Raw genomic sequence first — 15962 nt, 5'->3', positions numbered from 1 at the left:
ATGGCGGGGAAGCGGAGCGGGCAGCCCGTGGCCGGCCCGCCTGCGGCCAAGCGCGCCTGTGACCCGCGGGACGATGAGTTCAATGGTGCCCGCTTCAAGGCGCTGCTGCGGGACCCCGCGGCCGCCGCCAGCGGTGAGCGGGGTCTGCCCGGGCGGGGGAAGACGGGCGGGAGCGGCTCCGCGGTGCTGCTGCGGTGCCAGAGGGAGGTGGCGGGGATGGCAGTGACGGTGGTGGCGGTGGTGGCGGTGGCGGTGGGGGTGCCGCGGACATGTGCCGGCCCAGAGCGGGTCCCACGCGTGGCGGTGGCTCCCCGGGTGACGCTCCGGCTCTGCAGGGCTGGAGACCTTCGTGTCCGTGGCCAAGACGCTGCCGTCGGCCGAGGTGTACGATGTCGTGGAGGGATACGTGAAAATCTCCATGGAATGCGCTGAGATATTCAAGCTTCTGGACGGAGAAAGGAGACCTGAAAGCGAAGTAAGCTGGGCGGGGGGTGTTGCAGTTTAGTGGCTGGCAGCTGCCACTGGTTCCTGGAGAGGAACCAAGAGAAGGTCCCCCGGGCAGTGGTCAGGGCCCCAAACCTGCCCTGAGATCAAGGAACGTTTGGACAACGCTCTCAGGAGACAGAGTGGGATTGTTGAGGTGTCCTGTGCAGGGCCAGGGGTTAGACTGGATGATCCTTGTGGATCTTTTCAAGCTCAGGATATTCTGTGGATGAATGCTTTGTGGTGTAAATAAAGCCCTTATAGTTTAGTATGGTTTTGGTTTGGCTTTTTTCTGAAAGGCACAGTGGCAGAAGCACTTATCAAGTGGGAAGTACCATTTTCAGTTCCAAGATGTTCCTGGATTTAATGATATGCACAACCAAATAGTCTTGTCCAAATCAAGCTGTTAAGGTTCTTTAAACGTTATCAAAAGACCTTTTGTGAAATAAGGGGATCAATAGAAGCAGTTAAGAAAGCATAACAAAAGTAGTCCAGTGAAAGTAATTGTTTTCAGTCATCTAGACATCTCCCTGATACATCAGTGTTTCTAGGAAGCCACCGGTAAAGTTGACCTCATTTTTCTCCTCTCAGCTGGACACAATTTTTCCTCATCAGAATATGGCAAATAAATAAAGAATCAAATAACTCTCTTCACTGTGAATGCTGGGACAGCATTGCTAACTTAAATCTGTTTACAACATAGAGTTGGTGTTCTTTTTAACCATCAGTTGTCAGTCTTTGCCTTAAATTATTATTTTTGTCTGTGTAATGACAACCTGTGTCATGTTCAGTGATACACTTTCCTCAAGATCCTTTTACTAATCAGGGCTAATGTATGTAGTCAGCACAGTCACAATGCTGTGTGGACTCTGGATTCTTCTAGAAGGAGTTAGTTGCAAGACTGGAGCAGCTCGGATGGTTTTCTCCAGCATGTTTCATTGTTCTGTTGTGCACTTCCTGGCAGTTGTCTCTTAAAACATTGGTTCCTCGAAGCTTTGTGTTCTAGTCTTTTCAAAGAGGAATTCTAAATTTGGAAGAGAATTCAGAAGTTAATGTCATCTTCATATGTGGAAGCTTTCCTCATGCAGTGGAATTACTCTTTTTATTAATGGTGGTTATTAATGTTTGCTCAGATAATAATTTCAAGTCATACCTGATATTGGCAGATATTAACATACTTCTTTATCCTGCAGATGCTGTTAATCTTTCAAGCTCTAGAAGCCATTTTGCTGAGGACAGCCAGTGACCTCTCCCATTTTTCTGTTGTGGGAATGAACATTGTCAAAAAGTTGATTCATTCGTACATGAAACTGGTCTATGCTGCTTTGTATTCCGAAAATCACAGGTAAGTCTTCTCAGTGCTGTTGTGGAGAATCTCTGTTTGTTGATCCTGAGGGACTGTCTGGGTCTTGCGCATATGTACAAGATGTTGCAAAATTCAGCTCGACTTACTGCTAATCACCCACCTTTATTTAATGATCCTGTCCATGTCATAAAGTAATTGCCTGTGGAAGTCTTTGCAAGGTGGAAGCTCTGATACAACAAACAGTCTGATGCTATAGGATACTTCCCTGAGGCTAAAGTTTTCATCGGTTGGGCCTGTCCTAGTGAAAGCTGAAGCAGGTAGACATGGCCATCCTGAGTCCTTTTATTTTAATGCTACTTGGTTTGTGGGGTGAAACATCCTAAGGGGAACAGGCTTTCTTGTGGTTCACAGAGGCTGAACAGTCTGTTTTGTGACAGCAAAAAGAGTTGCTAATGAGTGGTTTATTTTTCTATGTTTTTGGAGTCAGATTTCCATGTTTATAATAGAATTTTTTTTCTTTCAGACTGGCTTTTGCTCTGTAACTTTTCCCGTCTGTTAAATCTGAAGTCATCTTAGGTCATTTGAAGTATTCCTGTGTTATCTCTTCCAGTCTAAACAACAATTTCTCATGCCCAGTGGACAGGGCAGAAGAAGTTCTGAGTGTCACAGATGTTTTAATACAAACCTGGGAGGAAGGGGAAGGGGGAGAAAAAAGTAGAGACTGCAAATGGCTTGTCCAAGGCCAAGGACTTATCTTTTGGTCTTTGGGCAGGCCAGAATTGGAAAAGCATTCTCTGATTTTCAGTTCACAGACTCAGCTTCCTGCACTGCTCATTTGATCTCATTGCAGCGTTTTAGCTGTACACAGAATCTGAAATATGGGTGAATAGGTGTACTGTAAATAAATTTTGAAGCTGTGCAAGATCTGCTCTTCTCATTAAGCATTTAAAGGTTCCAGCTTCTGGAACAATCCTAAAACTTGCACAGAGGAGGGTGCAGATTTCTGAATGGTATATGCTCTGCATTTTCTGTGCTACCTCTTTGATGTGCAGATGGATTTAATCTTTTGTGGTGGTATGTCTAGATGGGATCTCTGTTTTAGTCGTGTGGCTTTTCTACAGATTGTCCATGACAGAAACATGATGGACAGATTCCAAACCCCTTTATGGGTTGTGCCTGTTCAAGTGATGGAGGTCTGCAGGCTTGTACCCAGTGGCCTGGTCATTCCTACTGAAATAAATTGCAAACTCCTGTGAGTTTGGGAGTTCGTAGAAGGACCTTTAAGCATCATCTAATCCAACTCCCCTGCAATGAGCACAGACATCTTCAAGTTTTTAATTTTGGTACTTTCTTCCTTTTAACCTACTTTATAGAGGGAATATCCACCTCAGATTATAGCTTAATTTTTGGAAAGAATGTAAATAGGCATTCCCTTCTTCCTTCTTTCCTCTCCCCTCCTTCCTGGTTGCCATTATCACTGCCCAAAAAAATTGATTTTGATCGGTTTAACTTCTTTTCTGTTTTAATCTCTTGATTTCATCATCCTGGAAATAACCTGCAGATTTTCCTCTGCATTTTTTTTAGGCTGAGCCGAGGGTGCCTCACGCTGCTGTCGGCAATGGTGGCCCAGGGCCCGGATTCAGCGAGGGATGTGTATAGCCATTTTGATTTCAATAACAAATATCTGCCAGGACTGTTGAAAAAAAGATCTAATAAGGTAAATTAAGATGCTGTGTGCCATAGGATAATGTGTGTACTAGCACAGAGGAACTGCTTTTGAAAATATAGGCAAGAGTTTTAAATAATCTCTTGCTGGAAATCCTTAAGGAGAATATGCAAGTGAGTAGAAAAAGTTACTCTTCTTTTTTCAGAGGAAACTATTTTTTGTTTCCTCTCCATTTGCTAAAAATAGTCAGGATTGACCCAAACCAGTGTTTTAGAAGAAGAACATTTATGTGTCATTCCAAATATAAGTGTATAATAAATCCAGTATTATTTTCTGGATATTAAGGTGACTTCTAGAGTGAATGTGTTCAGTTTTTGTGCCATCTGAGGTGACAAATCAGAGTGTTTTTATATAAGCAATCAAGTAGAAAGGAAAAAAAAACAAACACATCTCTTTTTCCTGCAACCACCTTTTATAATTTTGGGACTATGAGATTCCATGGTTTTTGACCTTACTGCAGAATTTATCTGCAGGAGTACCTCCACACCTTACTTTTAAATGCTTGGGTTTGGTCTTTTGAGCACAAGCTTATTAGATATGCAAGTAATGTACGAGGCAAAAAGTGTCCAAAACCAGATTAAAGGTCTTAACTTGTACATGGCCTTCAGTGAAATTATGTCACAACTGACTGTTGGAGGTGAGTTTTTACTATAAAAATATCAGGCCCAAACCTTATAGCAAAATCTTATTTCTTTCACTCTTTTCATCATTCACTCATTTCTTCTTTCAACCCTTTCATGAGTGTCTGTCACATTATGTTTTGCCTACTCAGTACCTTCTTTCAGACAATTTTACGTGCAACTTAATTTTGCACGTTAAGTTTAGAAAAATGATAAATCAGGGAGAGACTCTATCATGGAATGTAGTGATAGGATGACAGGTAACTATTTTTAATTGAAAGAGAGTAGATTTAAATTAGATATTAGGGAGGAATCCTTTCCTGTGAGAACTGTGAAGCCCTGGTTGCCCAGAGAAGCTGTGGCTGCCCCATCCCTGGAAGTTTTCAAGGCCAAGTTGGACGGGGCTTGGAGCAACATGGTCTAGTGGAAAGTCTCCCCGCCTGTGGCAGGGGGTGGAATGAGATGATCTCTAAGTTCCCTGCCAACCCAAACCCTTCTGGTACTCTTGTGTTTGTATGCTTTTACAGACAAAGGCTTCCACTGTGCCTGAATTTGTAGTTTTATAACATATCAACCCCTTTACTCAAGGGTGTTTTGAGAACTGACTGAGCGGTGCAGAAGTGAGGGTGCTCAGTGATGCAGTGTCTGCGAGGTTTGGCATGAAACTACTGTTTCATATATGATTTTTCTATTAATTTATGGCCTGTCTTACATATTGAGAATTGAAAAGTCTGTGAAGTAGTACACTTTTCCTTCTTATGTCAAAGCGATCTATTAATGCAAGAAGCTTTCTAGCTAAATATACTGTGGATATATTGCAAATAAATGTATGTGTATGGCTATTATGTTTATAACTGTTGAATTTATGTGTTTATAGTGCTTCTCAGGATAATCAACAGTTGCATTATTTAGTTTTGTGGTTAAGTACAATCTCTGTGCTGAGAATATCTTGTATTTCTAGGGGAGAACTGACGTCCGCATGGCCTATATTCAGTTTGCTCTCTCCTTTTTAATTGCTGGTGACAATGCAGTCTTGACACAGGTGCTGGAATTAAAAGGTACTTTGTAATTGCTTATTGTTTTTGTGTTTTTAAGGCAGAGTCTTTTATAGAGGATAATAGATGTGATCCAATAAAAAATGTGAACCACTTAGCACTAATAACGTGAAAAATATATATTTTTAATCTTATTACCTGAAAAACTTTAAACTTCTTTGGTATTCTAATGAGTGCTTCTTCTGCTTGAGAACAATATGCTGTCTGCTAAAACTTTGGAAAAATAGAAAGTCTGTGGTGACACAGATGAAAAAGAGTAAATGTTTTGAGGTCATGGAGTCCATAAGCAGAAAAAAGCTTCATGGCCTGCAGCCTTGCTCATAAGACAGTAAAAGTGGATATGCTGCATTAAAAATTTTTTAAATAGTGTTAAAGACTGTGTGTACTTCAGTTTTCTTTCTCATGTGAATTGTGACCCTAGGTAAGGTTATGAAAGAATTCAGTAGGGGTCTAAAAATACTGTTAAAAAAAATGTCATTAAGTCGTTACTGGCAGAAGTTCATTTCTCCTACTTGAGAGATTGAGAACTGGTCATAATTATTTATTTCTCTTGTTCCTGCTACCCTGACAGTTGTTCATTCTTTCAGGCCAGGGAATGGCAGTGCATACCTAGACCCAGTCAGCACAGCTGGCTTTCCTTCCCCTGCCAGAGCCCCAAGTTCTCTAGGAACTGAAGGTGTCTAACTTTGGGATGCACAGGGCAGCCAAAAGATGATGCATGTGGTTGGAGATGGAACGTCCAAATGTTTGAGAATCACTCAGGAAAACAATTGCAAGTCAAGTAAATAGCAGTTGACACAAATTTAAATACTGCATAGCACTTTGGGACCAAAAATATATTTGAAGTTGACAGATGCTGTAGCAAGAAGTGTTAATCAGCAAGTTGGCAAATTAGCTAGTTAGGATGAGAGTAGGTTTGGCAGCATCCTTTGCTCATCACTATAGGTATGGGCACATCATCCTTCTGAACTCTGCTTGCAGCCTTTTGGTTCATCCTGAAATACAACTGCAAGGTAAATAATATGACATGGAAGAGAAATGGATATGAATTCCCTGAAGCATTTTTTATGAAAAGAGCTTTCACATTTTCACCTAATATTTGAAATGTCTTCTTAGATTTCATTCCAGGTATTTTTCGCTCTGAAATAAAGGAAGACAGAGTTTCTACTGTAAATCTTCTACTCTCCACACTGAGAACTAAGGTATGATATACCCTCAAAATTGTGTTGTCTTACATTTTCTGTTTTCTTTGCTGCTGGAAACAGTTCTGCAGTGATTTCTCACAAAATGTTCAGCTCTTTATTAACGTCATTGTTCTGCAGCTACAAGTTTGTAAGTGTGTCTGTTACTGATCATATTTGTTGGAGGTTGGTAGCGTGGCCATATTGCTGTTTTGGGACTGAAGCTTGTTCTGCTTTTCCAATGCCTTCTTTTAAAGGAAGTCATTGCAATAGCTTATACTTGGATGCTAATTCACCTCATCTTCAGTGTGTGGTGCCCAACAGATTCTCGTGGTTTTGTGGGTTGCAACTGCCAGTAAGACTGGTCCTTCAATTAATATGTTTCCTGCCAAAATCGGGAGGTCAGCTAGATTTGAGTGGGTTTTTTAGCTCTAAGCTAGGTAATGATGTACACTTGTCTTTTCAGGAGAAAAAGCGTTTTGTGTGCTGTCAGTACAGGGACTGGGGCATGAAGGGGTGTCCAGGAACTGTCTGTTTGCAGTTGAAGGGTGTGTGGTACCGTTCCCCTGCCAGCCTTGCAGGGCTCTGTTGGAGCCTGTGGTCCTGGTTAGGTGGTCTTTGGACTTGCTTACTGCTGGGATGACGGGAGATAAGTTTGGTCAAAGGTGTTTCTTTGTGGAGTAGAGGAAAAGGGAAGTCTTGTAATCAGAGAATTTGTTGTGAAAAGGAGAGGGTACATTCCACCTGCTGCCAGAAAGTACTGCTGGAGAGGTAAATGCTTCCCTTTGACGGTGGTTTTTTTGATTCTTTCATGGCAGACAGAAATTCCTTTTTGCTATAACAAGGTTGAGACAGAAAACTGGAAAGCGGGAATTGCTGAAAGGTGTGAGAGTTGGGTTAGTCGTGGCTGCCTTTCCTGTTCTCTGTCACTTACCTTCTGAGCATGGTCCTGCCTCTTCCCTGTGAGGCACCAGCTTGTTGCTGCTGTAGGAACGGCAACTGCACCTGAGATGTATTTTATTTCTATAAAAATGTTTTTAGAAATGTTTTTAGTTCCAGTATCTATGATTTTTGAATTTCAGTTTTGAACAACTGTAACAATGTTGCACAAGCTATTGTATGGCCAGTTGAGAAAATGAAGAAAAAGTTTCAAATTTAAAGTGTAACCATAAGAACTTGCCTCATACTCAGGTTTTCACAACTGGCAAATTAAAGAGAAAAATGTTCTTTCATTTTGCTATTGCAATAACAGGGAAAAAAAGGGAGAATAAAAAAGCTACCATTTAAATGTAAAATAAACCTCCTTGCAGCTTTGTTTTCTAAGTGAAGCTTTTCCTGTGTGGGAATCATACATCATGTGCTGTTACATTATTGGTGAGCCCCAACACACTGTATGACTCCTTCAGTTGAGCAAGGAAAATGAGAATTAAAACACTGCCAAGAATAAAACGCAGCAGAAGAACTTTTGGGAACTTCCTCCGTTGTGTTTTCTCTTTCATTCAAACTTTATTTGTAGCAGGCTTTACCATCTCTACCAGCACGTTTGGATGATATTAGTCTGTAGGTGTAGTATTCTAAAGGTGTTCTGTGCTTGTTAGTTGAACTTGAAAGTCTGTTCTGTCTGGCATGTGCAGGGTTTGCAGAGGCTGGTGTAGAGTCAAGGTGGAATAGGAGTGTGAGAGAAGTGTTGACAGAATTAGAAGCAAAACCAGAACCTTTTGTCAGCTCTAGTGAGGAGAACCAGCTGTGTGTGTATTAGAAGAATGAAGCCTGTTGCTAGTTTACCATTACTTTGTGATAACTTGCAAAAAATAGAAGAGTTGTTAAGTTTTTCTCATAATTTTCAGGTCGTTCAAAATAAAAATATCACCAAAACCCAGAAGGTTCGCTTTTTTACTGCAGAAGTGTTGATCCACATTGCTTCGCTTTACCGGTGGAATGGGATTACTGATGTCAGCCCTGGGGATTTAGAGGTCTGGTCATTTATTTCTTTGTTACTCTTAGTCTTTGTGCTGCCTTTTGTTTTTCCCCCTTCCTGCAGGCTCAGGTTTTGAAACAGCTCCCAGTTGCTCTGAACCTTGATGAAGGTTGATGATGGCAACTCAAGAAGAGGGATCTACTGAGGCTACTGAAAAAGAAACCCCAAATTTCTTTTGCTTTTTCTGCTTGAGGAGGAGGGTTTGTTTCCCCTCCTTGACTGCCAGGACTGTAGTGCAGATATGTTACCCTGGGAGAAATGGGTTTCTTGGGTAGAAGGACTGCATTCCTTTTCCTGGACACAACTGGGTCTCTGTAGGAGAATACATCGGGATCAGTGTTCTTTCCACAGGCCTCATTCCCGTTGTACACACTGCCCTGATATGAGAGTTAAACTTCCAGAATTGTTGCCAGCCAGACTTACAGACTTCCACTGGGTTTTGTCTACCGATTTTTCACCTCTGTGTCTGCCCTCTTATATTACCAGATGTTTATGCCATTCCAGTATTGATATCCAGTAAACCCCTTTTGGGGGAGGTCTGTTTCTAGTAGGTATCTGCTTGGAGCTGTGCAAATCTCTGACCCCATTCATAAGCCTGCATTTCAGTTTTGAAATAATTTTAAGTTCTTACAATTCCATGCAGTCTTTGTAAGTCATATGGTTTGGGATTTCCCAGCCACAGTTGTCAAGAGTCTTCTTCTTCATAGGGATCGTCAGTTGTGCTGGATGTAGAAGGTTAATGTAATCACAGAATCACAGAATGGTTTGGTTTGGAAGGGACCTTCAAGTCCTGAAGTTTCTCTTCTTAATCTGAACAAAAGCCAAACTGTCTTTTAGGATTTCTGTAAAAGGAGCTTCATAAAACGTAGAATGAAACTGATGGAAGATTTTTTGCTGTGATACCAAATCCTATATGCCTTTTTTACTCCTTTTTGGTTTTTATAGGTGACTCAAGGTTCTGAAGAGGTGGGAAAAACGATGGTACGGGAACTTGTGCATAATTTTTTAATGGACCTCTGCTGCTCTCTGAAGCATGGCATAACATTCTATGATCCAAGTCTTGGAACTTCTGGCAAGTAAGTCACTGGACAAGGTGGGATTGTACATGGATTTTGTGCTAGGAACAAGAGAGACCTCACTAGTTACCGTATCTGCTCTGAAATGTCTGGTATTAATTCAAAGTAATTACCATTTGTCATGCAGAAAACACGGAGGTAAATTCAGTTCTTACTTCTCTGAGCATAAACTCAGAAATTATGCCAGGAGTGTGAGAGGTCTTGCTGTCAATTAACAGTTAGAGGAGCTGCAGAGTTTACATCCTATAGGAAGTGTTAAAATAAGGGTTTCTTATTTAAACTTTTTTTTTGCTTCAATAGGGGAGGAAATGTGGTACTTCTGCACTTTCTGCTTGGTTTAAAAACCGCAACAGAAGACGACATGGTTGCTGATCTCATGGTGAATGTTCTCAAAGTATGCCCAGATTTATTGAATAGATACTTCAAGGAGACCCAGTATTCCTTTGTTCCTAGAATGAAGTCTGCTTGGATGGACAATATGAAGTTACTCAAGAAGGTAGGAGTGTGGAGGATGGTAAAAAGCCATGCTCAGAGCAGGAAGCTGTATAAACATTCAAGTAAACTGGGAAAGAAGGAATTGGTATAAGAAGCAGTGGGAAACATCACATCAATGACACTTTTTTTGAGATGCATCATTAAGGCTCAGCTGGAAAAACCTTCAGTCCTGCCTGGGTGTTCCCCTCACTCTTTGTTTAGCTTAAAATGGCCAAGCAGGACCTGGAATCTGTTGAAAAGTGGTGGCCTTTAGCAGAGATGCAGGTTACATTCAGAAGTTTCATGTAGTTGTATAGGGGTCTGGAGGATGCTCTGTAGCATTTCTGCATAAAAATGGACATTTATTGTTGCCCTTACTTTTGACAAGTCAAAACCCTTCTGTAAAATGCTCCCCAGAAGAAGCTGTCATCTCCAGGGCTATGTCAATGGGGCTTAAATAGTTTTGTGTTTGTTTTTTTTTTAATTTCAGATCTATGAGGCTCAACCAGAGATCTCCAATTCTTTTAAGACTTCAGAATTTATCCCTCTTCCCAGGTTGCTTTCTATGGTGATAGTGACAACAGTCCCTGCAGTGTGCAATAAAATAATGTTCACCCAAGGGTTAAATGTAAGAGCATCTATAGTATTTCAGTGTTTTTTTCTGTCTCAGTTAATGCTGTTTTAAGTGTGTGATCATCCAAAAAGTTTCTTAAGTTGGTTAATTACACGTGGTTTGTATTATCTGTCCTAGCATAAATCTGGCTTGGAGAAGCACTGGAAAATGAATTAAAACCATTGATATTACTTTCAGGTGCCTTTCACTGCTCACTAGTCATTTAGGCTGGAAATCTGAAAACCTGTGGATTCTTTCCTGCAAGCCAAGATTTAGGAAATAAATAATTTGTTGACAAATTTTAACACGTAATCAAAGTACAGATCATATGCAAAGCATAAGAGGAATCACTCAAATGTCATTAATTCAACTTCCTTCTTTCAGTTACCCAGCACAGCAGTGAAGCACAACATCCTGTCACTGGTGTCCATGGTGCTGAGAAGAGCCTTGAAGAACATTGAGTACTGTTTGACTGAGGAAACCTGGCAAAGGTCAGAAATCTACACCCTGTCAGGGATGCAGGAGTTTGTGCAGCTGTACAGAGAAGCCATCAGCAAGGTACAAGGGAAAGAGAAAACTGGGGTCTAACATGAGTCCTTTTGCAGTCGGCAGGTAACTGCTCTCCTCTGCATTTTCTCCCCATGTGGTTGCAGCCTGGGAGCCAGGAGATGGTATCCTGGGGGAGGAGAATGCTATGAATGAAAAGGTGTTGGTAACTGGTGAGGTAGTAGCCTATATTTCCTAGCACAGTTGGTTGACGGGAATGCATAAAATTTTGTTATGAGACAGATTTGTAACATTGACATCTGTAGTGCTGCAGATGAATTCCAAGAGCAGGAAGCAAGTTCTCCTCCTGGTTCAAGTCAAGGTACTCAGAAGTTACTAGACAAGGTAGCACTTGAGTTGAAAATATACCATGAGGAAGAAGGACCAACCATAAATTTTTCACAGGAAACTATTTCAATAACATATTCTTTCCAGTACTGATGTTCTTCAGAAGTGAAAGTACACTGTTTGATTTCAGATCTTTTCCTGATTGCACACGAGATCAGTTCTAACCTTTGTTAAGAGCAGCAAATCTTCATGTTGGTTGATTGTATATATTTTTATCACAGGAGCTTTGTCTTACGCAGGAGAGCTGTTGGAATTTTCCCTTTTTTGCTTTTAGCTTTTACCAGACATGAACAGTATCGTGGCTGTCTGGCAGTCTCTTCTGAAGCAAGGGAGAGAACACCATGATGGCCTAGAGGAGAAAAAGGAAGGTGATACCTCCACTGGGAAGACAATGACCGAGACAGCAGAAGTTGCTGAACAGCATGGTAGGCAAAGCGGGTGTAGTCAGCCCTTTTTCTCTGTGTGTGAATGGGTGTTGTGAAACCCTCATCCCACGTAAGGCTGGTAACTTCACCAGAGTCCAGATCTCATTTGTGCATTTACTGTTCAACTTGTCTTTGTTCAGTTCTTCGGGCAGCCTAAGAACACAGTTTAATAAATAGGGTGCCATTGCTACTAGAACTTTAAGCCTGGTTCCATCCTTTTTGCACCCTCCCGTCAGGTGTTTATGTGCATTAATGAGATGCCCCGGAGCCTTCTTTTCTGCAGGCTGAACAGTGCCAGCTCTCCCAGCCTTTCCTTGTGGGAGAGATGTTCCAGTCTCTTCGCCATCTTTGTGAGCCTTTGCTGGACTCTCTCCAGTGTGTCCATGTCTCTCTGGGGAGCCTAGAACTGGACATAGTGCTCCCAGTGTGGCCTCACCAATGCGGACTGGAGGCTGGAGGGGAAGAGTCAGCTCCCTGACCTGCTGCTAGTGCTCTGCCTAAAGCAGCCCAGGGTACTTGTAGCCTTCTCTGCAGCACATCACTGGCTCATGTTCAACGTGGTGCCCACTAGGACCCTTTGATCCTTTCCTGGAAACTGCTTTCCAGTTGGGTGGCCTCCAGCATGTCCTGGTGAATGGGGCTGTTCCTCCTTGGGGGCCGGGCTCTGCAGTTCCTCCTGTTGAACTTCACCCTCCTGCCTTTGACCTTCCTGTGCTAATAGGATTTTCTCAGCCACAAAATAAAACTGGCAAAGAAAACTGATATGCCTGAAAAATAATTTTTGGAGGGATTTTTGTTTGGCCAAGGTTTTTTACCATGAGGTCATTTTTTTTAAGCAGTTAGTTAGTGTGGCTACACAAGTCCTTGTGTTGCTGTAACACAGGAGTAGAAACATGCAAAGTGTTGAAAGAGGGAGAGAGGGTTGGAGTGAAGGCTTCAGTTTTCCTCTCACAAACCCAGTGTCCCTCCCTTGGAAGGCTTGTTTCCATAGTCCCATTGCAGGGAACAGGGAGCTTCAGTACTGTCTGTGACCTGCGATGTTTTATTTGTAGGCTGGAGATAAATCTGCAGCCGGTTTTGTCCTTCACAGGGCATATTCCGTAGAGAGACTTCCTGGAGCACAGGATTTTTCAGTGGATGTCCTGTGCGTGGCTTTGGGCAGCAGAATACTTGTCAGCACTGACACTCCAAGGCTTGGTTGGCTGAGTGCCTGTGGAAACCACTGGAGCAGCTGATTTCTGCAGGACTGTAGCTGTAGTTTGCTATATTTATACTGGGGTGATAATGCTGTATCACTTACTCTCAGCTCACCCATTGCAGCTTTATGTGCACTGTGACCACCAGAGAATTCTTTTCTAATGGGAGTTTAGACTCAGGCAAACAGAGTTTATCCATGGCATCCATCCAGTTCTTCATAGCTCCCTGAGGGAGACCAAGTTAACAGGAAAAAAGTAGGTGTTAAATGTTTTGGCTGCCCTTCATGTACTTTGCTTCACTTTGTTAGTGACTGGATAACAAGTAGCTATTATGCGTCCTCATGTTACAAACTGAAAAAACATTTAGCTGCCGAGGTGGCTTTTCCTAAGAAGTAAACAGCTGCCTTATGTGGTGTTGGTGTTTCTCTCATACAGATACTTGTCTGCCTCTTGCCAAGAGGTCACATTGAGAAGGTATTATTTTGAAAGAAGGAAAGTAAAGAAAGAAAGAAACCTTTAACTGAAATAATAAATTAGCAACAAACTATAGTTTACTGTCTCCTGCACTTCCCCAGCCAAACCTACCTGACATGAGGTAAAAGTAGTGTGCCTGGAAATGGGTAGCATGACCATATCCTTGCCTTCACTTTTTTTCTGTTGTCCAGTCTTGTATGAAACAGCAGTGGGACTGATGTGATTCTTACAGTGAGGGCTAAACATTGAGGTTGTGTTTTATATGTGTGAGCACTTTTGAGCCAAATTAGAAATGTCAGCTGTCAATTTAAGCACTGAATAAGCTGATTTAGTTTTGAAAGTACTCGCACAGGAATGCTGGGGTAGGAAACCGGGGAATTCCATGAGTGTTTTCCTGATTCTTCTTGTTAAGAAGGTTGTAGATCATTTCCTAGGCAAGTCTATTGGAAATATAGTTAGTAATTCTCATGCTGGGTAATGGAGGTGCTACACTGTGCTCTCTTGTTATGAAGGAAGGAGAAGCTAATTCTGGAAATACTTTGTTCAGGTTCAGATGATGCCGAGACGCTGTTTCTGAAAGCTGCACTCCTTCAGGTCATATGCCTTTATCAGAAGGTTGTACCCCACTTGGTAGCACGGAGCAACTTTGATTTTAGCAAGCTGCTAAAAGGTACGTGATGGGTATTTCTATTTCCTTCACTGTTTTCTCTGGCTGTTCACAAAGCCCACAGCAGAAGGAATGTTTGCTCTTCTGTTGAGATAAAGAGCTGTTTTCTAAAAGTAACTAATTTTAGTTTCTTCATTGTGTTGGCATTTATTGTTGATGTTTCTTCAGTGCTCTGGCACTCTGCCCTCTTAAATTCTATAGCTACTCTGCTACACTAAGCTGCGTTACACTGTGCTACAGTTTTCCTCTTCCTGTGCCATATTCTTTATGGGGTGTGAATTCTAATCTTTCTGAGAAAGGCTTACTTTCAACTCTTAGATTTCTCTGTTAACAATCCCAACATCAAAAAACTATTTCCAAACTCTTATTAACTGTGATGATGAAGAATGTTTTTAACAGCATAGTTCACAGAAAGTTTGGGATGGGAGAGAAGCACATCCTAATTCACCAGTGTCCTCTGAAAACTCTTGTAACAGAGATTCGTCTTCTTAAGGGACCTATTTGTCCCTTAAGTCCTGTGGGACAGAGTCCTGGAGGGCAGAGGGGCCCAAGAATGCTGGCTGATATCCAGGGATCACCTCCTCTAAGCTCAGGAGAGATGCATCATGGCGAGGAGGAAATCTGGCAAAAATGCCAGGAGGCCTCCATGGAAGGAGCTACTGAGCAAAGTCAGAGGGAGAAAAGAAGCTTTCAGAAGGTGGAAGTAAGGACAGGTGGCCTTGGAGGAATATAAGGAAATTGCATGGGGAAGCTGGGGACAAGGTTAGGGAAGCCAAGGCCCAGTTAGAATTGAGTCTGGCCAGGGATATCGAAGACAACAGGAAGGGTTTCCATAGATATGTTGCTAATGAAAAACTTGGGATAATGTGGGCCCTCTGTAGAAGGAAATGGGAGACCTGGCTACCCTGGATATGGAGGAGGCTGAGGTTCTCAAGGATGAGTGATCCAGCCCTGCTGACCATGTCAGGAAAGGCAAATGCAGGGACTAGGGGAATAAAGACCCTGAGCCCACTGTAGAAGAGGATCAGGTTTGAGACCATCTAAGGAACGTGAGTGTGCACAAGGCCGTGGGACCTGATGAGAGTCATCTGTGGGTCCTGAGGGAACTGACAGAGGAAGTGGCTAATCCACTATCCATAGTATTTTGAGAAGTAGTGGTAGTCCAGTGAACTTCCCACTGACTGGGAAAGTGCACACATAACCCCCATTTTTAAAAAGGAGAAAGTGAAAGACCCAGGGAACTACAGGCCAGTCAGTCTCACTTCTGTGCCAGGCAAGATCATAGAGCACATTCTCCTGGAAACTGTGCTAAGGCACATGGAAAGCACAGAGGTAATTGGTGACAGCCAGTGTGGCTTCACTAAGGGCAAATCATGCCTGACAAATTTAGAAAGGTCCTCCAGTGCTGCTTGTGGTACAATTAATACAGCCATGTACAAATCTGGGGGAGAGAGCAGAGGGTTGTTTGGGCATCACTGCTGACTGTGGGCCACCAGAGCTTGTAGGCCACCCAGCTAGAGCAACTGTCTCTGTGTTAGGCAGGCCTGTGATGTGTAAGGATGGGAGTTATGTAAATGCCTTAATTAAACTCTGTCAGGAAAAAAGGGGCTTTAAACAAAACCCCCCTCCAAATCAACTGTCTGATGCACGAGGTTTTTCCTGCCTCTGTCAAAGCGTGTTTAATTGGTTTGTCTACTTGGTGACTCACCAAATCACATACCCTGTTTATCCCATTATTACTTATCCCATTATTACTTACTGGTCTGCTTACTTCAAACTGGACAAAAGGCAGGA

The 15962-nt window shown here is 42.4% G+C and overlaps 1 protein-coding gene across 1 annotated transcript in view; it reads left to right on the top strand.

Annotated features, from left to right (window-relative positions):
- Positions 1–15962, top strand: part of URB1 (URB1 ribosome biogenesis homolog) — a 41622-nt gene continuing 25660 nt past the window's right edge. Inside the window, exons 1-13 of the mRNA XM_027744177.2 lie at positions 1–133; positions 336–475; positions 1677–1828; positions 3374–3506; positions 5097–5193; positions 6307–6392; positions 8219–8344; positions 9295–9425; positions 9726–9921; positions 10390–10527; positions 10897–11070; positions 11681–11831; positions 14049–14171. Of these exons, the coding sequence (XP_027599978.2) occupies positions 1–133; positions 336–475; positions 1677–1828; positions 3374–3506; positions 5097–5193; positions 6307–6392; positions 8219–8344; positions 9295–9425; positions 9726–9921; positions 10390–10527; positions 10897–11070; positions 11681–11831; positions 14049–14171 (1780 nt within the window). The remainder of the gene's footprint in view (positions 134–335; positions 476–1676; positions 1829–3373; positions 3507–5096; positions 5194–6306; positions 6393–8218; positions 8345–9294; positions 9426–9725; positions 9922–10389; positions 10528–10896; positions 11071–11680; positions 11832–14048; positions 14172–15962) is intronic.

This window comes from Pipra filicauda, unplaced genomic scaffold (genome assembly GCF_003945595.2).
Source record: "Pipra filicauda isolate LSUMZ 115617 unplaced genomic scaffold, ASM394559v2 scaffold171_size1565689_pilon, whole genome shotgun sequence".
Lineage (NCBI taxonomy): Eukaryota > Metazoa > Chordata > Aves > Passeriformes > Pipridae > Pipra > Pipra filicauda.
Note: the sequence above shows the minus strand (reverse complement) of the source record. Positions and strands in the feature narration are given on the sequence as shown.